The 25794-nt window shown below is 41.7% G+C and overlaps 1 protein-coding gene across 4 annotated transcripts in view; it reads left to right on the top strand.

The window, feature by feature from the left end:
- cadps2 (Ca++-dependent secretion activator 2) overlaps positions 1-25794 on the top strand; it is a 182381-nt gene that overhangs the window by 32818 nt on the left and 123769 nt on the right. For all 4 annotated transcript variants that reach the window (XM_054776309.1, XM_054776308.1, XM_054776312.1 and 1 more), the window contains exons 2-3: positions 7160-7273; positions 20990-21322. In XM_054776309.1, coding sequence (XP_054632284.1) covers positions 7160-7273; positions 20990-21322 — 447 coding nt within the window. The remainder of the gene's footprint in view (positions 1-7159; positions 7274-20989; positions 21323-25794) is intronic.

Below are 25794 nucleotides of genomic sequence, written 5' to 3'. Positions count from 1 at the left end.
CACACACATCTACTTCCTCTGCATCTCCTGCAGCCGTGAGAGCATCACTTGTGTTCCCTCATCACGCTGCCTTAAATATCCTATTCCATCTCTTCAGCTATATAAAACAAAAATATTTGCATGAAAATAAATGTTCAAAAACATTTGACAGAAGACCACCTGTGCATGACTTGGTCATTAAAAGTAACACTTGCAGGGTCCCTGACGTGATTCATCAACTTTGCCTAAATGTGTTATATTTTGTTTGTTCTGCATTTTTCTTATTTTGAAAGCGAACTGTAAATTCGCAAAAATTTGGAGTTTATGGCACCAGCCATGACAAACTAGCTCTTGCAGCTCAGCCTCATTTTTGGAAGCGATGCCATAGTAACAAACCCTTGTGGAGGTAGATGGTGGACTTGGTTCAGTATATTTTTCATCCAAATAGTTGTTGTGCCAAAATATTGTGTTGCTGCTGGATGTTCACAATATCCGAGTGATACTGTAAGTTTGTTTTCTTTTCCAAAAGATGAAGGTTTAAAGACAACAATCGCTTGAAGCAGGTGCAGAGAACGAGAGCCAGACGTACGCCCACCTCTGGTTCTGTTCTCTGCAGTGATCATTTCACTGATGACTGCTTCGAAGTAACACCTTTACAAGAAGCGCTCGGCTTGAAACGCTATAAACGCATTTTGAAAAAGGATGCCATTCCAATGGTACACAGGAAAAAAAACAGAGTAAGTCATGTCTTGTTTACATCGTGTCTTCTAAACACTATTCCACGATAGCGACAAGGCTGCAAAGCATTATACATGTTATATAAACATATTTTCACAGCCATATGTTTCCTGTGGGGGGCGGCCACCGGTAACAGCGGTGGTGACGGCGCCACATATAAAATAGAACAGGCTATAAAGACCCCTTTAAGAAGCCGATTTAAAGCAATAATTGAAGGATAAGCAACTCCAGTGGAATTTACACTTCCCAGTCTGTGTTTTGAAGGCGACTGATCTTCAACTCCATGTCTTAAGGCTTAATTCCATGTTCTCTATTGCATCTCCTCAAAAACTACTGACACATGGTTCAAATCATTGCTATAATCACTGTAAACATCCTCTGTCTCGAACACCACCATGTTTATTTACCTGAGTGATGCCGTCACTTCCGTAAATGAGACTGACTGGCGAGAGCTAGCTTGTTATGGGCTGGCGCCATCAACTCTGTCATTTTTGGAAATGTACTATTTGCTTTCAAAAATGGAACAATGGAGAGCATAATTACAAGCGATATGTAACATATTTAAGCAAAGTTGATGAATCATGTGAGGGACCCTTTTAAGGTGTTGTCTGTCTGGGTTAGGCACTGCTAAGACGCGCACACACACACACACACACACACACACACACACACGCACACACACACACTACGTTATGTTACAGTTGCATTTGTTGTCAACTTATGGTAGTGATTTGGCAAAGTTTAGCTACTCACGTTAGCCAGAGAGGGACAGCCATTTCAACAGTGGTTAACTTCTATTTCCACTTGTGACGCTTTTGAAATTTTAAAATATGCCGTAAAACATTGGCTGTACTGTGAATGAATTTTCTGCTCACCACAGTTTGGCTGAAGAATAGATTAAAGCTGACGGCCGCGTGATAATCATGAATTTCTCTGTACCAGGGAAGCTGTACGCAGAATGTTCTCTGCAGACTGAAGTGCAGCTCATGCCTTGACATGGACCCACAAATAGTGGCCTGTTAGTCAAGTTGACGTAGACCTGTGGAAGGAACGTACAGTGTACTGTGGAAGTGTTGTTTGCCAATCAGAATCCTCCTCTGACATTGCATGTCCTGTGTCTGTAACAATTCTACAATGTGATGATCCGATATAAAGTTGTCTGGTAGAGTTCTCCTCGCTCTAGTTGCCTGTCCATTCAGTCACAGCCGTACTATCACTGCTTTTCACGGGGGGTTCCCTCCAGGACCACCAGCGAATGGCAAACATTCCCGGGGCAATCGACAGACACCCATAAAAGTGTCTATTTTTTTCACGCTCTTCCCTCTCCAAAACCCCCTCTTGCTAAGCTAGACGTCGATGCATACCTGTCAACATTTGCATTTGAAAATATACAATTTCCCAGGAAAATAATACAAAAAACATTGTGTACAGTAATCCCTCGCCACGTTCCGCTTCGAATTTCGCAGCTTCACTCAATATCGTTTTTTCAAAAATATATGAATCATCCTGTTTTGCGGTCAAATACGGCCAAATCGTTGGTCCAACAATATGCCTGTTTTTTTTCACTTAAATGAAACATTTTGAAATGAAGCAGTAAAAATGGCAAAATCAAGTCAAATAAAAATTTAAGGCATTCAGAGGGTGCTTTCAAAGACATTGGGATGATATGTAGTGTTCCACACTGGTCATTAAGTGTCAGTAATCTTACATTCATAAGACAATAGGCAGCACAGGAAGTACTGTCCGGAACAGGAAGTTTAAAAAAAAAATAACAAGGAACTCTCCCAACACTAACTTGCGTAACTCTATAATATGTCATATTTTCTCTTATTATGTCTATTATATTGCGTAATTGGAGTATAAAAGTGATTATAGGGGTGTTATTTTTGTCTAGAGGTCTCTAATAATGTTAAAAAGCATATTTAGAAGGCCATAAACAAGTGTTCTATGTCGTATATGTATTATTTTCTCTTATGTCTACAATATTGGGTAATAGGAGTGTAAATAGGAGTGTTTCTCTTATGCCTACTAATAGGAGTAATAGGAGTGTAAAGGTGACTATAGGGGTGTTATTTTCTGTGTAGAGGGCTCTAATAATGTTAGAAAGCATATTTAGAAGGTCATAAACAAGTGTTCTATGTTGTCTGTCTTATTTTCTCTTACGCCTACTAATAGGAGTAATAGGAGTGTAAAGGTGACTATAGGGGTGTTATTTTCTGTGTAGAGGGCTCTAATCATGTTAAAAAGCAAGTCGTAAACAGTTTTTCTATGTCTTATTTTTTGTTATTATGTCTATTATGTTGGGTAATAGGAGTGTAAAGGTGACTATAAGGCTATTTAAAATCTAGTGGGCTCTAATGTTGAATAGCGTCTTTACAAGGTTGTAAACAGTTTTTTTCTATGTCTTACAGGATGTCTTATTTTCTCTGATGTGTACTATGTTGGGTAATAGGAGTGTAAAGTTGACTATTGGGGTTGTTATTTAAAATATAGTTTAAATATGTTAAAACACGTATTTAAAAGGTTGTAAACAGGTTTTCTATGCCTTATATGTCCTATTTTCTTTTATTATGTTGACTATATTGGGTGAGTGTAAAGGTGACTATAGGGGTGTTATTTCACGTCTACCAAAATATTCCAATTATAAATAAGGAGTCCTACTTCACGGAAATGAACTTATTGCTTCATTGGTCTGGAAGCAATTAACCAGCATGAAGGAGGGATGACAGTAATCCTTTTTAGACAGTGTTTAGAAACCAGAGGTTCCCAGTTTTCAGGTTAGATGTTTGACTTAGTTCCAGATGGTAACGTTCATACTTCTCCAACGCATGTAAAGGTATACGTTGTGGTGGTCTACTGCCGCGCGTCAGTAGTATTTCTTGACTAGGTTGGAACTGCCAGATTTTGTTTTTTTCGGTCCAGGTGACTCAGGATTCCAAAATAGTGTCTGTATGTTTGTGGTTGTCAGACCTTCTTGACATGAACAAAATGAAGATTTTGGTTTTCACTTTTACAAATAGTCACTGAGCGCCTTTATTGCTGCGTGATCCCCGAGGGCAACACGACACCGCCACCTTCATCTATTCCAGCCTGCGTGGAGCCTCTTATTGACCCCCTGAGACAAATCCATTTCCCACGCAAAGTGGCAGATTTTCTTCCTTTCTCTGCGTCGCTGCTGCCATCCTAAAATCATTCATCTTCACATCATGTGGAACATCTGAAGAGAACCTTTTGATGTCACACACCTTCAAGGGGCAATCCTGGAGGTTCCCACCTTTTCACATCTTAAAGACTTCATTCCAGGATACAATAGAAAACAAAAAAAAATCACTTTCTTCATGCAAGCCCAAACATCAACACACATTTAGTGAGGCCTTTGGTAGGTCACGGTAACAGCTTTTACTGGACGATAATTGTCCTACAAATTATTGCTGATAAACGATATTATTGGCATTTCTTGAATTTTTTTTCAGGAATGTAATGTTAATGTATGGGATAATAGTGTGTGTAGGCCGTAACTGAAGCAATAAATGTTCATTTCTCAAAAGTATTTAACATTGTAATTGGAATATTGGGGTAATATTTGGGTTTTGAAAAAACGGTATATGAGCATATTCCGGTTTTTCAAAAGGGTTATTGGTGTTTACATTATTCCGGTTACGGTAGGGTAATGTGACTGCCTGTAAACGTACTCATGAATATGCGTTCAAAAGAGGAATACATTTGCATCTCAGTCGCTCTGCGTTATTCCCTCTCTGTTCGTATCACTTCACGCTCTCTCTTGTCTGTTGTTGCATGTGTGTTCCACAGTGTTTACATGCATAGATGGAGGAAGACTGCTGCGACGCGAGTCTCCTGTTGCAGCAGTCTTCCTCCGCCCAACAACGTAGAATGATCATTCTTCATCCGTTGTGTCATTTTGTTTAATGGCCCTGGGTTCCTTTTGCACGGTGTTGTCAAGCTAGTTAACGGCTTGCAAGTGGAAGCATACTTACCATGGCATCTACTGGACGCAGTTGTAATGACTGGCCATTCATTCACATCATTAGCTATTTAGCTAGCTAGCTAGCTAGCTAAATAGAGATATTTTATTTATCTCCAAGAGAAAGTGTATCAGTCCTTTATGGTGGTTAATTGGTTCCAGACCCGACCAAGGTAAGTGAATTTTCACCAAGTAGGATTTCTTAAATGGAATATTGTGGTAGTTAGAGCATAAAAGAACATGTTAACCACTTTCTAAATATGCTTTTTAACATTATTAGATCCATCTAGACATGAAATGACACCCCTATAGTCACCTTTACACTCCTATTACTCAATTGTCAGGCAGGAGGCCGAGAGGAAGACCAAAGAGGAGGTTTATGGATGTAGTGAAAGAGGACATGAAGGTAGTTGGTGTGAGAGAAGAGGATGCGGAAGACAGGGTTAGATGGAGGCAATTGATTCGCTGTGGCGACCCCCGAAGGGAAAAGCCCAAAGGAAAAGAAGTGTACACATAAGAGAAAATAAGACATGTAAGACATAGAAAACCTTATTATTACTTTCTAAATATGCTTTTTAACATTATTAGAACCCTCTAGCCGTGAAATAACACCCCTATAGTCACCTTTACACTCCTGTTACCCAATACAATAGACATCCATCCATTTTCTATACTGCTTCTCCTCATTAGGGTCGCAGGGGCATGCTGGAGCCTATCCCAGCTGACTTTGGGCGACAGGAGGGGTACACTCCGGACTGGTCGCCAGCCAATGGCAGGGCACATATAGACAACCATTCACACTCACATTCATACCTATGGACAATTTAGTCGCCAATGAACCTAACATGCATGTTTTTGGAATGTGGGAGGAAACCGGAGTACCCGGAGAAAATCCACACACACACACGGGGAGAACATGCAAACTCCACACAGAAATGCCCAACGTAGATTGATCTGATCTCCTGACTGTGACTGTGTGGCCAACATGCTGACCACTAGACCACCGTGCAGCCTTATAATAGACATAAGAGAATATAGGACATATAAGACATAACCTTAACCTTTTAAATACACTTTTTAATATTATTAGAGTCCTCTAGACATGTAATAACACCCCTGTAGTCACCTTTAGACTCCTATTACCCATTATAGTAGACATAAGACACAGAAAACCTTTTTGACTTTCTAAAAATGCTTTTTAACATTATTAGAGCCCTGTAGACGTGAAATAATACCCTTATAGTCACCTTTACACTCCTATTACCCAATAGACACTCCTGATGAAAATCTTAAGACCAGTTGAAAACTTGCTAGAATGATCATTTTGCACATTTGGATCTTAATGAGGTTTTAAGTAGAGCTACAATATGCAAAACAAGAAGGGGGAGTGAGACAAAAAGCACTTTGAAAAAGTCATTTATTGAAAACAACAATTACACTGAAATAGGCTGTTTATCAGCTGATCAAGATTTTGATCAGGAGTGTAGTAGACATAATAAGAGAATGTACGACAAACTTGTTAACAACGTTCTAAATACACTTTTTAATATTATTAGAGTCCTCTAGACATGAAATAGCACCCCTATAGTCACCTTCACACTCCTATTACCCAATGTAGTAGACATAATACAAGAAAATAAGACGCGTGCTTGTGTGTGTTGCTGTCGATTTGGTCCCAGTGCTAGGGGAGCTGCATGGTGGGCCGGACAGGAAGTGATGTCGGGGGCTGCGACTCGAGTTTTAGATCACCGTGAGTTATGGCCGCCACAGCAGTTCGTGTTAGGCGAGCGTTTTGTTCTGGTGCTTGTGTGTCTCACCTAACATTGCAGTCACACCACTGCCAACTAGTGACCAGCGTAGAATACTACATATCGCAATGTCTTTGAAGGTATTATATTTGTATTTTACTTCATTTAGCCATTTTTATGCTTGAAAATGCCCCGTTTAGGCAAAAAATACGTACAAATTTGCTTACGTATGCTTATTTTTTGACTAAAATGGCTGTATTTAACCACAAAACAGCAAGATTTATTAATTATGATTTTGAAAAACCGTGATCGAGTGAACATGCAGAATTCAAAGCATGAAGTGGTGAGGGATTCCTGTCACGCTTATGCAGCCTCCCTGCCTCAGATGCGCTGCAGCGTCCAGATTGATGGCAATTTGTTTCTTCTGTGCTCCGCTTTTTTTGAAACTACTATTTTGTACGGATTGCTGCGAGCACGGTACTTTATTGCCGTGAACGAGAGCGCAGGTGCAAGGCCTGCCTCAGCAGCGTGATGATTCTCCTGCACCAATCAGACCACACGGCTGCTCTGACTCAACATGTTCCCCCTCAAGAGCTTGCTTGCTGTCTTTGCTTGCTCTGCTCTCCGGTCCTCGCGTCTCTCATGCAAGGGTCTGCATATGTATAAAAGGGTTTGGACACACCTGTAAGTGGCCGTTTTTGTTTCTCCTCAGGTGAACAAGCAGCAGCTTCAGGCGGTGAAGGAACGTTTCCTGGCCTTCCTCAATGGAGAAACTCAGATTGTAGCTGATGAAGCCTTCTGCAACGCTGTGAGGAGCTACTACGAGGTAACAACTCAGTTGTTTCCAAAGCCGTACGGATATCGCAGCCTTGAGTGTATTGGCTGATACTGATATTTGTTTGTGCTCGTGGAGAAAGTAGTTTTGGTGACCATGAAAGGGGTAAGATCACCGCACACCCAATGCGCAACCTGTCAAATGTGCGTACCTCTGTCACTTCCTCCGCTGGCATTTTTTTATTTATTTTTTTAACGACAGAACTTCTACGACGTCACATGGCTGACATTTATTTTTTATTTTTTCAATTTATAAACATAAGTGGTACATAGTCAGACATAATATGTGTGATGTTTTGGGGGATCTTTTCCTTAATGACGCTTATGAAAAGACTTTGCTAGCATGTAGCTCATCTTTACTCACTGTCCCAACTAACGAGTCTTTTCTTTTTGATGCGAGCTGTATTTCGGCTGATTTTTATTTATTTATTAATTTGTGCTTTGAACTGCGTGCTAAAATTTGGGTCACACGTTCTGAGTTACGGCAGGCATATCCGGGGACAGCTCTTGGGGGCTTGTGTCAATGTGACCATGGCTGAAGGCGGGAATGGATGTAAACAGCATTAGCAGCGTGCTGGCTAGTCACCGGGAAAGATTTTCAACACATCAGAAAAACATACGTGCATGATAGCCATCTAATTGATCTTATTTATGATGTGTTGTGTCAAATTATGACAAGAACAACATCAAATTAAGGGCCACCGCCCACCAGTACCAGCCTGGACTTTGTTTTGAAAGAAAAGGTAAAAAATACAGTATAGTAGTCTCTGTGCAGCGTGGGATGAAGTTAGGTGGTGCATTCAAGGGCCGTCCAACAAAGTGGGACAAGTCGCCGCTTGCATTCAACATGCAAAAACTGGGGGATTTCTAACTGTATATTATTTTTTGAATCAAATAATGTCAAATATTTCCCAAATTGGTATCCCTTTACATAAAATTTGATGTACAAGTTATTTTTTGCCTGATTGTTTCCCACGGCCCGGTGTTTGGGGGGCCCCTGCCTTCCAGCATTCTTAAGGGTATGATGTGCTCTTTACCTGGACTTGGGGTTGGGGAGGGTTCCACAGTTGTGGAAGACTTCCAGTCCCAAAGAGACCACGTCCCGGTGAGCTGAATGACTTCCGGCCGGTAGCCCTGACATCACATGTGATGAAGACCATGGAACAGCTGCTGCTGTATCACCTGAGGCCACACACCCACCACGCACTCAACCCGCTGCAGTTTGCATACTGGGTGAAAGTGGTAGTTCAAATCAAATTAAAGTTTATTTGTACAGCACCTTACAACATCCCAATGGTGCCCAAAGTGCTTCACAAGAGTAAAAAAACAGGTTATAGCAAATAAGAACAGGGTAAGATCGAATAAAATAGAATAAACACAAATAAAACTAAATAAAATAAAAAAATCAAATACAATTTTAAAAAAAGGACTCCACCTTCTTGTTCCACCGATGTCTCGGTCTCCTGGACAGGGGCAGTGGTGCTGTGAGGATTACATTCTTGGATTTTTCCAGCACTTTTACCACCATCCAGCCTAAGCTCCTCAGGGACAAACTGAAAGGGATGTGAGTGGGATCACACCTGGTGGGATGGATCACAGACTACCTGACTGGCAGACCTCAGTACGTGTAGCTGGGGATGCTGTGACCAGTAGCACCGCAGGGCACTGTGCTCTCTCCTGTTCACACGTCCGACTTTCAGTACAACGCGGCCATAATAGGATGGATTAGGAATGGACAGGTGGATGAGTACAGAAAACTGATAATCAACTTGTGCGACGCAAACCACCTGCACCTCAACACCACCAAGACCAGGGAAATGGTGGTGGACACACCCAGAACCTGTCCTCATAAAAGGACTAGGATTAATCACAATGAAATATTGTAATCGATCGATAGCCCTAATATTTACATATACAGTAGTACCTCGCATAACGTAAACCTCCTTTTACGTGAATTCCACTGAACGTAAAGAATTTATGTCAATTTTTTGCATCGCATTACGTAAGGAATTCCATATAACGTAAAGCGTCAAGTCCGTGCAAGCGACAGAGGGACTAACACAGTACACTTGGCGACGCCTTCTGAAGCTTCGCGCTCTCATTGGCTGATTATTGGGGCACCGCCTACGCTCTCATCTCATTGGCTGATTATCGGGGCACCGCCTACGCTCTTATCTCATTGGCTGATTTATCCAGCGCGTCCTGTTTGTGTGTGAGCTCCCTTCCTCATCGTAGTCGCCCTTAAACTAGTTTGCACGCATTGAAATCTCTTCTTAATTTGTTTACTTTTCTTTGTGTTCAAATGACCGTAGTCATGGGCCCTAAACCCAGTGGAAGTGAGAAGAAAAAAGGGAAAAGTTGTCGATCGAAAAGAAGCAGGAAGTTATCCACAAATTCTGACACTTCACGCTCTCATTGGCTGATTATCGGGGCACAGCCTACGCTCTCATCTCATTGGCTGATTATTGGAGCACCACCTACGCTCTCATCTCATTGGCTGATGATCGGGGCACCGCCTACGCTCTCATCTCGTTGGCTGACGTAACCAGCTGCTCCCTTCAAGCTCCCTTTGTCTTCATAGTCGCCCTTAAACTAACTTAAACAATTAAGTTAAGTTACAAATAAAAATGTTGCACACAGCATTATCGTGTAGTGCGTGTGCGTTTGTCTGTGAGACCAGCTGACTCTTAGACTCTTTGAGTCGCGTTTAGACTCAGGCTAGTCCTCCCCTGCCCCTCCTCCTGGCTCCACTTGCATGGTCCTGATCAAGACATCTCGTGAACAGTAGGATTGTTTTTGTTATTCAGTTTTATTCATTTACAGTAATCTTATTTATTACCTTATTTTATATTGGAATGTTACTCTACTATGTTTTTGTTGTTTTCTTATATTTTCCCACCACATTTGGTGGACTTTGAATATTTTGAATGACCAAAATGGGTGAGTTTGGGAAGATCTTGGAACGGATTAGGCTATTTACATGTATTTTACGCTTCCTATAACATTATTTACGTTGTACAGGCGTCTACTCTATATTAAATTTGAGACAGGGCAACAGGAAAAAACAAATATATATTGATAAATACAAATAGAGATACAATAACATGGATAAAACAAAGCTGCACGGCCCCCCAGCTTTATATACCCAAGTTTTTGTGAGGAAAAACTCGTTTAAACCCAACGTTACTCGCCGCCGACAGGGCTGGGTCACCTACATGGCTGCAACCGGAAGAACGACAACAGCATTCTATGGCATTCAAGCATAGAAATTTTCCCATCCCCTAAAAAATAAACAATAAGTCAATAAATTGACTTTTCATTTTTCAAAAAATGACAAAAAAATTGGGGGGGTATATTGCAACAAACAAGCCTATCATATTTCATAGCTGCTTAACGTGTACCTTAATCCCTCCTTTATTGGATTCAGTATGAATAAACTGAATATTTTGGTAGTTGGAACATAGAAAAACTATTTATGACCTTGTAAATACGCCTTTTAACATTATAAGAGCTCTCTAGACAAGAAATAACACCTCTATAGTCCCCTTTAAACTCCTATTATAAGGCCTGTCACGATAATGGTTTGATTTTATTTGAACATGCATACAAGTTACAATGGAGTACATCACATAGTACAATTCACAGTTCCACATATCCAGAAAGAGTAGGAAGAAGCAACGCTTATTTAATCCTGCCCCCCAACCCTTCCACATCTGTTGCTGTACATTTATTCACTTCCTGTATTTCATATGTGAGCTTTTTAATGCATAAAAAAGTGATATGGTAATGTAACAATATGGTAATGTAATTGTCAAGGTTTTTCCACAATAGTAATAAATAGTGATCATATGTATATATAATCATCTATATAATAATAAATACAAATAAACATAACATAAGTTCAAGACTCTTCTTCCTTGTATTTTGCAAACATCAACTGCTTGTACTGTTTTTATAATTGGCTCATCCTGGTGCATGGTTTGAGTTCCTTTCTTAGTCCGTTCCGTAATTTAACTCCACATCCTGAAATGCTGGGGGTTTTCAGCGTTGTTCGGGCGTACAAGTGTTGGAAGTTTAGTTTTTCCCTGAGATCATATTTCTCCTCTCTTGTAGAAAAGTATTGTATGACTTTTTTGTTCTCTATTCGCGGCATTATGAATTATCCTCACTGATCTTTTTTGCAGTACATTTTACACTTGAAGATTACTTTTATTTTATTTTATTTTAGTTTATTTTCGTTCACCCTTTCAATGTCCACTCAGTCTATTTGTATTTGGTCGTACGTGTCCTTTACGCTATTACCAAATAGCATTATTTTAGTTTTACTTAAGTTCAAGGATAATCTGTTTTTATCAAACCATCTTTTTAATATGGCCATTTCATCTGTGACTTTTTTTTAATAAGCTCTTGTGTGCTTTCCACAGAACAAAAAGTAAGCAGTAATATCATCTGCAAATAATACCAACTTTAAGTCTTTTGTCACTTTACCGACGTCAGTAATATACAAGTTGAACAGTTTTGGTCCCTGTATTGACTCCTGAGGTACTCCACATGTAATATTTAAACATGCAGGTGCGTATTCTCCTAGCGTCACATATTCATTGCTGTTAGCCAGGTAGCTTTTGACCCTGTTGCACACTTTCTGTGGTCTATAGCGTTGGTAATTTCCTCACTTATTTTGATCAGTGCCATGGAGGTCGAAATGTTAGCTCTCTGTCTGTATTAGCTATCCACGAATAATTCATTCTTATTAATAAATTTATTATTGAATAGCGTCTCGATTATTTTACGTAACTGTGGTAATAAGGAAACTGGTCAGTAGTTTCTAAATTAGATAAATCAATCAATCGACCAATAAAAAAACAGATAATCGCTAATTATGAGCCCTCGATAAATTGACATGGCCATGTATGCGTGTGTGTTCCATCTGCTCGTCTCTCTGTGCCGCACAAGCTGGATGACAAGAGGGTTCACTCAGCATCTGCATCACTCTGTGTGCATTGGTTCTATCGTGGAATGAACGGAGAAAGTGAAAGCTCTTGTTAGCCATTCAGCCTCTTTGTGCCAGTACGTGGAGGCAGGGCCACTAGTGAGTAGACAGTCTATTGCTGGCGGCAAACTAACCTTTTGAAAAAGCAAATGCTAACATGAGCGAATGCACAGAAGCGATGGTTCGTAAGGCGAATGCAACAGCCCCTGTGTTGGAATATTCCTCCATTAATAATTAATATTTTAATAGTAACAATTCTATGGCATTTCATGCCATCGAATTAATGAAAAAAATGGGCGCAATTCTGCGTCAAGCTAATGTGACTGAGGTTCAAACAAGATACACATATTTGAGAAACGTCTAGTAGTTCAAATTTAAATCATACCTCTCATGACAATTATTAATGACAAAATGGTTTCAAAAAAAAAAAAAGATTGCCAAAATTATCTCATATCGGCGATCTTTTTTTTTCATTTGTAGCACAAATGACCAGCAAATTATCGTGACAGGCCTGCCTACCCATACCCAATATAGTAGACATAATAAGAGAAAATAAGACCTAGAAGACATAGAATACTTGTTGCATTATGACTGTTTTGACTTTATATTGACTTTAGAAAAGAACATCTTTTGTTTTAATGTTTCAGCTTTATGCTACTAAAATTATGTTATTTTTCCTCATAATAATACCTTATTCTCGTAAAAGAGATGCCTTTTTCTCGTTATTTTGACTTTTACTGCTGATTTTTGCTACTGTTGGTTTTTAGAATCGGCCACAAATGGCCTTCGGGCTGCATTTTGGACACCCTGTTGTGGATCCTTCATGCTATCATCTGCTGTCAGCTGGTCTCTCTACGCAGTCCCCAACAAGCGCCTTAATGAAAAGTTTTCACGGCGGCGGCGAAACCAGACGTTATAAGCGAGCTGACGGCCGATGATGGATGGAGACCGGCCGTCACGGCTGAGAAAACGTCACATGATCTATATTCTGCTGCGGCGGGTGGTCGGCATGGTGACGCCGGCAAGAAAGAGCAGGGACGACATTAAGAGGCGGATCAACGGAAATGTTTGATATTTAGAAAAAAAAATGCCAATGGGGAAGGTCACTCTGGTCTCATCCGTCACTCCCATAACCCCCCACCCCCACCCCAAGCAGGAATGCATTCTTCTTGTACATGTTAGCGCCAGGCGGTGCTTGAAGGTGCGACTCCCGGAGTCCGTTTCCGTAGTAATCTTAGCTGCTAAACGGGGTGAAATGTGGCGCGAAGGTGCTGGATTGGCAGCAGCAATTGATGAGGCTATTACCCGCCATCCTGCTGTGGCTTTTAAATAGAGAAGTGCTCTTTGCCACACAAGGCATCACATGGACACAAGAAGTTGACGCCAATCTGAAAAGTGCGGTTGTCCCACGCAGTATTGCGGTTTTTCAGAAAGGAATGAATGAATACATGATGGCTGTTTGGTGGTAGACTATGGTCTATTATTAGTCAAAGCATATTGGAATACTGTATGTAGTATTCTGCTCACTAGGGGGCAGTACACAAAACATTGATGATACATTAGCTTACATGACATGACCTGAACTCTGCACGAAGTCATGAAGTCAGAGCCAAGGCATGTCCCACATGATCGAGTGAAAAAAAGTTCTCCAGCCAGTTGTGGCTTAAGTTTAAAGGTGACTATATGGGTGTTATTTCATGTCTAGAGGGCTCTAAGGGTAATTAGTAGGTCGTAAACAGTGCTCTTTAATGTCTTGTATGCCTTATTTTCTCTTATGTCTACTGTATTGTGTAATAGGACTGTAAAGGTGACGATATTTCAGGTCTAGAAGACTGCAATGTTAAAAAGTGTATTTAGAAGGTCAAACAGTTTTTTATGTCTTATGTCTTATTTTCTCTTATGTCTACTATATTGGGTAATAGGAGTGTAAAGGTGACTATAGGGGTGTTATTTCATGTCTTGAGGGCTCTGTTAAATCCTGTATTTAGAAGGTTGTAAACAGTTTTTTATTTCTTATGTCTTATTTTCTTATGTTTACTATATTGGGTGAGAGGAATGTAAAGGTGAGTATAGGGATGTTATTTCATGTCTAGAGGGCTTTAATAATGTTAAGTCCCGTATTTAGAAGGTCATAAACCTTTTGTCTTATGTCTTATTTCCTTTTATGTTTAATATAGTTGGTAATAGGAAATATAAAGGTGAGTATAGGGGTGTTATTTCATGTCTAGAGGGATCTAATAATGTTAAATCTTGTATTTAGAAGGTCGTAAACAGTTTTTTTATGTTTTACATGTCTTATTTTCTTTTATGTTTACTATATTGTGTAATAGCAGTGTAAAGGTGAGTATAGAGGTGTTATTTCATGTCTAGAGGGCTCTGTTAAATTCTGTATTTAGGTCGTAAACAGTTTGTCTGATGTCTTATTTTCTCTTATGTTTACTATAATGGGTAAAAGGTGTATAAAGGTGACGATGGGGTGTTATTTCATGTCTAGAGGGCTATAAGCGTATTTAGGTCGTAAACAGTGTTTGTTAATGTCTTGTATGTCTTATTTTCTCTTATGTCTACTATATTTCGTAGTAGGAATGTAAAGGTGACAATATTTCATGTCTAGAGGGCTCTAATGTTAAATCTTGTATTGAGACGGTCGTACACAATTTTTTATGTCTTATTTTCTCCTACGGTTACAATATTGGGTAATAGGAGTGTAAAGGTGATTATAGGGGTGTTATGTCATGTCTACATGACTTTAATAACCTTAAAACCTGTACTTAGAAAAGTCATAAACAGGTTTTCTGTGCTACACCTATGAAAGCATTCCATTTATTAACATGATTTGTATATCACGGAAATTCATGTAATGCATTTGGGTGTGGAACCAATTAACCGCTTTAAACGAGGGACAACTGTACACTCATTTTTTCACGAATAAAACGCAAAAGTCGACATCAGCGTACTTGGTCGACCTGCTTATCTTGACGTCATTTTTATAAAAACTGGTCTGTTTATTTCGACGTGTATGGCAGTGTTGTTAATATCATCGTGATACGACTGTGGAGGCACACTGCATTAAAACATGCACACAGTCGCTTCCTGTTCAGTGCAAATTAAACTTCACGTCCACATCAACGGTTTCCACCGCATCAATGATTTTTTTCGTCCCAAAGTAGGATGGACATACAGCATACAGGATAATATATGATTGATTGGCCTTGGTGGAGATCTGCACTGTTCTTGATGAGCGTTCCAGCAGCCTTTTAAGCTTGAGGGATGCGTTTGCTCCTGATGTTGAACGAGAAGAAATCCTCCACGCTTTAGGCAGCTGAGGTCAGAGTTAAGCTACGTGCGAGTTCTGCATCACGTCAGCCCGCCACTTCCTGTGCTAGCGAGCTGAGAGATGCACGATTTCAACCTCCCCCGGTGCACCGCAGCTAGTTTGGCGTGCACGCGCCTCATCAAAGGTCATTTACGCTCTGCCAAGTGTGTGTGTGTGTGTGTGTGTGTGTGTGTGTGTGTGTGAGAAAGTTTTTTAAGATGCACAGGAAGGCCTGAGATGTCACCTGCTTGTTATCATCACCTTATCACACAAGCATGTTCACACTGACACGCACGTGATGATGATGATGATGGTCTTGTAAGTGGGCATGTCTGCTGCTACCACCTTATCGTGGTGGAGGAGTTTGCGTGTCCCAATGATCCTAGGAGCTAAGTTGTCAGGGGTTTTTATGCCCCTGGTAAGGTCACCCACGACAAACAGGTCCTAGGTGAGGGACCAGACAAAGAGAAGCTCAATGGACCTCTTTGATGACAAAAAACATTGGACCACGTTTTCCCTCGCCCGGACGTGGGTCACTGGAGCCCCCCTCTGGGGCCAGGCCTGGAGGAGGGGCACGATGGCGAGCGTCTGGTGGCCAGGCCTACGCCCATGGGGCCCGGCCGGGCACAGCCCGAAGAGACGACATGGGTCCCCCCTCCAATGAGCTCACCACTCATGGGAGGGGCCAAAGGGGTCGGGTGCAGAGTGAGCTGGGTGACAGCCGAAGGCGGGGACCTTGGCGGTCCAGTCCTCAGCTACAGAAACTAGCTCTCGGGACATGGAATGTCACCTCTCTGGTAGGGAAAGAGCCTGAGCTGGTGCATGAGGTTGAGAAGTTCCGGCTAGATATAGTCGGACTCACCTCAACGCACAGCAAGGGCTCTGGAACCAGTCCTCTTGAGAGGGGTTGGACCTTGTTCCACTCTGGCGTTGCCAGCAGTAAGAGGCGACTGGCAGGGGTGGCAATTCTTGTTGCGCCCCGGCTTGTGGCCTGCATGTTAGAGTGTAACCCGGTGAACGAGAGGGTAGTTTCCCTCCGCCTTCGAGTGGGGGGGATGGATCCTGACTGTTGTTTGTGCTTATGCGCCAAACAGCAGTTCAGAATACCCACCCTTTTTGGAGTCTCTAGAGGTAGTCCAGGAGAGTGCTCCCTCAGGCAAATTCCCGTGTTCTGCTGGGGGATTTCAACGCTCACGTTGGCAGCGACAGTGAGACCTGGAGAGGGGTGATTGGGAGGAACGGCCCCCCTGATCTGAACCCGAGCGGTGCTTTGTAATTGGACTTCTGTGCTCGTCACAGATTGTCGATAACAAACACAATGTTCAAGCATAAGGGTGTCCACATGTGCACTTGGCACCAGGACACCCTAGGCCGCACTTGCATGATTGACTTTGTGGTCGTATCATCGGACTTGCGGCCATATGTTTTGGACACTCGGGTGAAGAGAGGGGCGGTAAGTTGGCTCCGATGGTGGGGGAGGATGCCGGTCAGACCTGGAAGGCCCAAACGTATTGTGAGGGTCAGCTGGGAACGACTGGCAGAGTCCCTTGTCAGAAGGAGTTTCAACTCCCACCTCCGGGAGAGCTTCGACCATGTTCCGAGGGAGGTGGTGAACATCGAGTCTGAATGGGCCATGTTCCGTGCCTCTATTGTCGAGGCAGCTGATCGGAGCTGTGGCCGTAAGGTGGCCGGTGCCTGTCGTGGCGGTAATCCCAGAACCCGTTGGTGGACGCCAGTGGTGAGGGATGCCGTCCAGATGAAGAAGGAGTCCTAAGTTGAACAATACCAGATCACTGTTTTTCTCTTATTACTTGTTTTTGTCTGTTTACATAATGGCTGTCCAGCTGTCCTGTCATATTTATAAAAAAAAAAAAAACCCAAAACATTAAACATATATTTAAAGACAAATGTTTGCGCTTTTATTAGTTATTAGTATCAAAATTTGAGCCTTTTGTAGTTCAATTATTTTTTTGCTGGGTTTTTGTTAATTCTATTTCTTTAGCTAGCCACGTTCCACAGGTTGCGCGTGCGCCACACTCTGGACAACTGGTGTACTGTGGAGGAGTTTCTGCAGCTTTTCGATCCACCTTGCATTGCTCGGCGGTACGGAGGCGGCGTTCCACTCCCGCTCGCCTGCATGGTGGATACTGTACTTCACCTTTGTTGACTGCTTGCATTTAATTACCAGATAAAGGCATGACACAAGAAACACTTTCTTTCATTTTTAAGGACCCCCCTCACCCCCACCCCCACCCCCACCAAATATAGCTACCGTGTTGCCACAGTAACATCGTGTTGATGGTGATGAAGGGTACAGACAAGTCCCAACATCTTTGTTTTGATCTGATAAATATTCAGTAAGTTTGATCAAATGTGGAATTACTACAGCTTCAGCCTGGATGTTAAAATCTGATGGAAAGCACCAAACCGGGACCCCTCAATACCCTGGTTGCGCCTAGAAATTCTGTCCATCAAAGTAACGAACAAAATCAGTGACAAAGGGCAGCCCTGGCGGAGTCCAACCCTCACTGGAAACGAGTCCGGCCTATTGCCGGCAATGCAAACCAAACAGGGACCAAACTGCCTGAATTAGGTGGTTCTATATTCCCGGATCTCATCCACCCCTGGGGCCCTGCCACGGAGGAGCTATTGTGATAACATCCGTGGGTAATTTGCTGTCAAATAATGTTGACAATAATATTTTTTTATATAATAAAAAATAAAAAAAAGAGTGCCAAAATCTCATCTCGTCTCATGAACGGAGTGTCTCGGGACACGCCTACCCAATAGTAAACATGGTGGTGGGAGAGTGGTTGTCTCCCGACCTGACGGTTGCTGGTTTGCTCCTCAGTTCTCCATGTGGAGGTGTCCTTGGGCAAGATACCGAACTCCCAGTTTCTAGATGTGCTTTTGGGGCAAAAAAGGGCCATACAAGTGAAAGCACGCATAAAGAAAATATATAACCGCAAGTGTAAAATGAAGTTAACAAGTCCACTCTTTAAACTTGCTAGGAAGTAGAAACATACCCAAATAGAAACAGTATTACTATTCAATAATGAATTACACTCTGCAATTAAATAACATTAAGTAATTATAGTGCACTAATTAGATGTACTAATTATTTCATGGCCAATATCTTTATTTAATGGTCAGTTTATATATTTCAAACCCTTTTATGTTAATGAAATAATATTGATTGATTCATTTAGTTATTTTCATGGATTTTTTTGTTTAAAGACTTTTTGACAATTTTAAAAAATGATGTCTTTATGTATTTATTGCCCTTTTATTTCACAGTAGTGTAAATACTATGAAATATATAAAGTGATCATCACATGAATTCATTGATGATTGATGTTTCGTCTTCTTTTCAATTGGTGGAGAATTGAATTGATGATTTCACAGTGAAATGACGTATTTATTTCATTCGGGCACCAACGAAATCTCTCCGTGCATTCCAGGAACGCACCTGCGTCTTGTTGCAGAGCGTCTGCCGGTGTCGTTAGCAGGCCTCTTTCAATTTGCCACCACAAAGGCCGGCACTCTGCTGGCGTGTAAATAATTTAGAGAAATTTTTAAATCCCAATTAAATGGAGCAGCAGGGGAGGGAAGAGGGCCCTCCCGCACCCCGCTGATCTATTCATTAGTAATAATGGCTGACATTAATGTGGCCAGATCATACGGAGGAGGCTGCAGTGTGACTCGCCATCCGTTAACTTAAGGAGAGGGAGGGAGCAAAGTTTATATTGAATGCATCTTCATGCAACACTTTTTGCAAGAGGCGTACTTATTTTATGACTCACTTACACGTAATGTTAAATCTATAACAGGAATTTTTCACCAATGTCCCGGGTCATGTTGAATCCTGGAAAACTCCTGGTAGATAGCCTACGTCAGGGGTGTCAAAAGGTTTTCCCAGCGAGGGCCACATAGTGAAAAATGCCACTTTGATATTTTGTAAAGCAACACATGTACGGTAGATATGCTAACAAGTTCTAGATATTTCATCTCAGCTTTGCCATGGGCGTGAAAAAGCGTATTATTCATATCAATTTCACGCTTTGCTCTTTTTCCCCCCCATTTTTGTTGCTTTTCAAATATTGAAACTTTTTTCTTAAATCTTTGTAAATAAAATAAAATAAAAAAGCGGAATATTATGACTTTATTCCCATATTTTGACTGACCATAAATTTCCGTGTATAAGTTTCTACTTTTTTCTTGAACCTTGAACCCTGCGGCTACATTCCAATATTGCGCAATCTCCTTTACTTCAGAACTACTACTAAATTCATCACACAGCAACTTAACACCCAAAAGGTATACCTGACCAATATACAAACATGTACCAATACATAGTTTTCCCTTAAGGCATTGCGTCTGCGCAATGCATTCATTGCAATGACGTCAAACTCTCTCTGGACTTTGGGCTCCGGGTCCTTTGGCTCCGTCTGGTGAACAGAGGCAGCATTGCATATTGCATTGCAGCGCCTGCGTTCTATGCTCCTCCAATGAAATGGTTTTTTTCAAACAAAGTGCTTTATAGTACATGTTTGTATATTTCTGAGGTATTAAGTTGCTGTGTGATGACTTTAATGTTGTTTGTAAGATGACACCGTATGTCAGACTGTTATACTGAGTAATGACCTCCTACAGTTTCCTCCGTCATGAGTTTTTTTTCCTCGCTCATGATTGGCTCCTGTCAAATTAGAGCTGACTGGTCCTCACAGGCTCGTGCGCGCCACAATATGCCAATAACAGCAAATCTGTTTTTTCTCCAGATATAGTGGGAGTGGCTCACACACCGTGGGATTTACGGTATATTTTTACTTTTTAAAAAATTATAATAATAATTTGCACAAGGGCTGAAGAGTGAACCAGCAACCATCGGGCTGAGAGACGGCCGATCTACCACCTGAGCCACGTCACCCTGTAGAATAAGCGGAATGTCCTAGCATTGGAAAAGTACAACCATGTTCCACTGGTAGGGGGCGCCAGATTCTGCCGCTTGCTTGTGGGCGTGGCATGGTTTGGAGTAACGTGTGGCCTCCGGTGCAGCAGGTGGTGTTTTCATGGCTGCTGCCGAGAGAGAGACGTTCCAGGAGGAGGCGGCAGCATTTGTCGCTCTGCTCCTGGAAGACTTGTGTGTTTTCCTTCCCGTGTTGCACTCTGAACCTCTCCATCTTCGAGACGATCTGTCTCATGTTCCACAGACCGCATGATGGATAATGTCCCGGCAAACACTGAAGTATTCCTCCCTCGTGTCAAACCAAGCTGCTGTCAGCATTTTTACAAAAAGTGAACCATCTTATCCTGGTGTTTTCTCAGACGTGCCCCGACTGACAATTTTCAAGATGGCTGTGTCTAAGCCTGAGCGTCACGTGTTGCCGTCTCCGTGTCCTCAGGGCTTCCTGAAGAGCGAGCGCGTCTCCAAGATGGTTCAGGGCGGCGGCTGCTCGGCCGGCGACTTCCGCGAGGTGTTCAGGAAGAACATCGAGCGGCGCGTGCGCAGCCTGCCGGAGATCGACGGACTGAGCAAGGAGACGGTGCTGACCTCGTGGATCGGCAAGTATGACGCCATCTACAGGGGCGACGAGGACATGCGGCGCCAGCCCCAGCGGCCCCACCTGAGCGCCGTGTCGGAGCTCATCCTCAGCAAGGAGCAGCTCTATGAGATGTTCCAGCAGATACTTGGTGTCCGCAAGTTTGAGCACCAGCTGCTCTACAACGCCTGCCAGGTGAGCGGCCATCTTTGTCACACATCTGTAAAAGTACTGGGACGCCTGGAGGGCGGGAAAAGTGAGGAAAATGTGGAGTTTTTGCGGCTCAAACAGCTTCTACAAGACTGGCTTTGACCATTTCAAAGTATTGGCACACAGCTCCTAATCGATGAATACATCACGAGTATTAGTTCTAGTCCTGCACACTTCAAAAACATCTCACCTCAATTATTCCTATACCGCCTTGTTATATTTATTTTTATTTTACCATGTAAGAATTCTATACAGACATCCTGGTGTGTTTCACGTAACGGACACAGACCGATGAAGAACTTACTGTCTGGCTCCTTTCTTCTACTCTGTGCGGGCGCTGTTCACACGGCGAGGCGTTCAAGCGCACTGCGTAAAGTGTTAGGCTTTAATTAGTTTTCTTTAATATTCGTTTTTGTTTTTAATGCACATTAAATGACAGCCTTGTTTTTTTACTTTCAATGTTCTTGTTATAAATTTTCTTTGTAATGTATTTATTTGTAATTGTATTTGTATTTGTACTTTATTTATCCCACAGCAGGGAAATTCACTTGTTACAGCAGCAAGCAAGATACGCAAGTAAAGAATACAGTGTAAAGAATACATAGTGAAACCAACATAGCAACATTAGTAACATTTGCATAGTTACGACTTTATTCCCATACAGTAATTTTAAAAAATCTCGTACAACTGCAAATTTTTTCTCGTAAGAATACAACTTTTGGACTTTTTTGTCAGATAAAATTACAGCTTTTTTTTCCAATTCCTGCCGTTTTCTTTTTTCTATTTTCCCAACTACTTGAACTGTCTTGTTGTAAATTTTCTTCTAACAATGTTTTGACTTTATTCCCATAACAACCTAAACCGCAACCTAATCCAAAAATATTCCAAAAATATTAATAGTTTTTTTTGTTTCTGATAATATTGAAACTGTCACAGGGGGATGGAGCCACGGATGACGTGGCGGATCCCAATGCAGAGACAGGAGTCCAAAATAAGATGCAAAAGGTTTAATAACAGAAGGTGACCTGAGAAAGGGAAAAACACAATCAAGGCAAAAGTACAAAAGCAAAAGTATCAACAGAAAACGCTGTCAGCAAAAGGCTGACAGGAAATAACTATGACTAACAAAGAACAACTACAGGCAAACCTGAGCCGGGACAACGGTAGGTATACAAGTCCAAAAGCACGACACAGAGCGGTAATGAAGGGGAGCCAGCAAGCAGGGAAGCAGGTGAGGAGCCGGACCAAGCGGAGCAGGTAACAAGGGGTAGCAAGGAGTACAATCTGGCACTGGCTTCTCGTTGGCGCTGAGTATATGAAGGGTGCTTGATGAGATTGTCAGCAGGTGTGTGCTGGGAACTCCACCCACACCGGCTGAAGCTGCACAGAGAGCAAACAGACAGAAGGCGGCAACAGAGCGACAAACACCATCGTAACAGAAACATATAATAATGTTGTATATTAAGCATGTAATATGTTTAAAATACAACATGTAATGTTAAAGAAAAATAAGTCTTTTTTTCTTTAATATTTCAACTTTATGCTACTAAAATGTTCGTTTTCCTCATAATACAGTCAAACCTGTCTATAGCGGCCACTAAAGGGAAACGGCAACAGTGGCCGCTATAGACAGGTGGCCGTTGTAGACAGGTTGGTGGCCATTTTGAATTTCGCACATATTAACATGTCTGTGATTAGAAGCTTGTTGTGTTTGCAGATACATATAATTGTACTGTTACATGTTGGCCAGTAGAGGGCACTGTGGGACTGCAGATAAAAGTTGTAAAGAACAAGTAGGCTTGTTATTCTACACCACCCACAGAACAAAGCTGTGCTACTATAGTATATATACACGGCAGAGTGTCATTACAGCTTTAGTTCAACAGGAAGTGACGGTGGGCGTCCCGAGGAGGAGAGCTAGGCTCAGTGCTAGCTGTGAGTTTGGAGAGAGTTGGGAAGTGTGTTTTTGTTGGCGTGGATGTAAAGTCCTGCAGTGTTCTCCGCTGTTAATAAAGCCATTAAAGTGCATCGGCGACGTGAGTCTCTCCTTCCCCACAACAAGCGGCATTACAGTATTGACCAGTGCACATTGTCTCACACCAGGAAATTAACGGTGTCACTGTCTGCAACAAGCTCAAAAGAAGACGGCTTTTTTATGTGGAACAACTGACAGTTTGTGTGGATCTTGTGAATGATTGTGACTGAGCTAGGACTCAGTAATTAAAGTCTACACACGACGGCTTCATTGATTGAAAAACCAAACTTTTTCATGCATGAAGCTTCTACTTGAGTCGGTATTTTGGCCACTATATGTGGTTAGATATTGACCAAGGGATACAAAACGGGTGGCCGCTGGCCGAGTTGGACAGGTGACTGCTATACACAAGGTCTATAACATGTACATTTGCTGTGGGGGATTTTTCAGTGGCCGCTATAGGCAGGTGGCCGCTAAGACAGGTTTGACTGTATTACTAAGTTATTCTCGTGAAATGATGACATTTTCCTCCGCTTATCCGGGTCCGCGTCGCGGGGGTAGCAGTCTCAGTAGGGAAGCCCAGACTTCCCGGTCCCTGGCCACCTCCTCCAGCTCCACCAGGAGGACACCAAGGCGTTCCCAGGCCAGCTGTGAGACATAATCCCTCCAGCATGTCCTAGGTCTGCCCCGGGACCTTCTCCCGGCTGCGCATGCCCGAAACACCTCACCAGGGAGGCATCCGGACTACTGTAGATGCCTTGGAGAATAAAATCCTATTTTTTAAGAGTTTTTAAAAAAAAATTTTGAAACAATTGTCTTTTCCAGTTGTAATCTTCCAAAGAGAAGTTTTTACTAGATTTTTTTTGAGTGCATATACAGGGTCAGGCAAAATGATGTGACACATTTGTAGGTTAAATAAAAGGCAAATAAAGTAAAGAAACAAGAAAGTGTTTTTATTTTCGGAAAGTACATATAATGCCATTCTGTTTCATTATGTTTTAAAAATGAAATCAGTCAAAGACGTTGGTGACCATAACAAGATGATGTTTGCTGCTACGGATCATGTCTACCAAGGTTGAAGTGCAAACGGAACGCTCGTTGTGTTGCAGTTACAGATTCCTTTATTTTGATCAACGTTTCCACAATGAAAGCGCGATGCTCAGCAGTCCAATTCATGGCAGCAACTGAAAAAGAAACCAAAAACAATGGCGTTGTAAAGAAACAAAGCAAAACGGCATATGAAAAAAATGGCATTATATGTACTTGTTGAAAATAAAAACACTTTTTTGTTTCTTTACTTTATTTGCCTTTTATCTAAACTACAAGTCAGATCTTTTTGCCTGTGTGTGCGTGTATATATATATATATATATATGTGTGTATATGTATATATATATGTATAATTTTTTTTTTCCTCATAAGAACTTGAAAAAATAAAATCAGATTTTTTTTTTGAGCGAGAGAGAGTTTATTTTCTAAGAAAAATTATAACCTTTAGAAAATAAAGTCTTTTGTTTAAGAAAAGTTACCGTGTTCCCTCGCTATATCACGGTTCACCTTTTGCGGATTCCCTGCTTTGCGGGGTTTTTTTTTAAAGTGCAATTTTGCGTATATTTTTTTTGACAGCATATGAACACACATTGTGTTCTACGTCCTTGTGGTGTATTTGAGCATCTATTAATGCTCTGTTGTGCGTGTCTGTTGTTGTATTTACTACTGCTGCCAGTAGAGGGTGTTGTATACTCATGTGAGTTGAAGACTTTATACTGTATATACTGTACATGTATATTAGGGCTGTCAAAAATAGTAACTAATTTATTTCATTAATTACGTGAAATTTTTTAGTGCAAAGAACGCATACACCTGACGGAAAGCCACATCTCACTGTTACGACGACAGACGGCAGCACAATGTAGCTCCCCTCAGAGTCACACAGAGCCTGACACTCTTTTCTAACTTTAATCTGACCTGAGCACATCAACAGCGGTGCAATTCCAACACCATGCTGTGTTGTGTATGCTGTTCACATCCGACTCACAAATGCCTCTTGTCCCCTCGCCGTCGGAACAACACTTCCTCATTGTCACTCCGCGACCGCGAGACGCATTCAGGGACACTGCGACCATCACAACGACGTCTCCATTATGCGTCTAAATAAACAGAAAGACAAAGAAAAACAAAATGGGGATATTCCTATCACTCACTTTGCAACTCTAAATGCGGAAGCACAATCTGCTGCATTTAAGTGTGCTCGTAAATCCCAGAAAATACATTCAAAATGCTAATTCAACTTAAATGACATGTTGTGTTTCAGCACAACCTCTCATTGCTCATAATAACAGGATGTATTCTTATCACTCACTTCCTAACTCGTCTTTCGGATGTTAAACATGCTGTAAAATACACTGAAAACAAGTACATTTACCTGAAATTACGTCTCTGAACGCAGACCCTCATTGCTCATAATAACACGCTTTAAATAA

The sequence above is a fragment of the Dunckerocampus dactyliophorus genome, chromosome 5, assembly GCF_027744805.1.
Source record: "Dunckerocampus dactyliophorus isolate RoL2022-P2 chromosome 5, RoL_Ddac_1.1, whole genome shotgun sequence".
NCBI lineage: Eukaryota > Metazoa > Chordata > Actinopteri > Syngnathiformes > Syngnathidae > Dunckerocampus > Dunckerocampus dactyliophorus.
The sequence above is the reverse complement of the archived record's forward strand: the minus strand, read 5'-3'. Positions and strand labels throughout refer to the sequence as shown.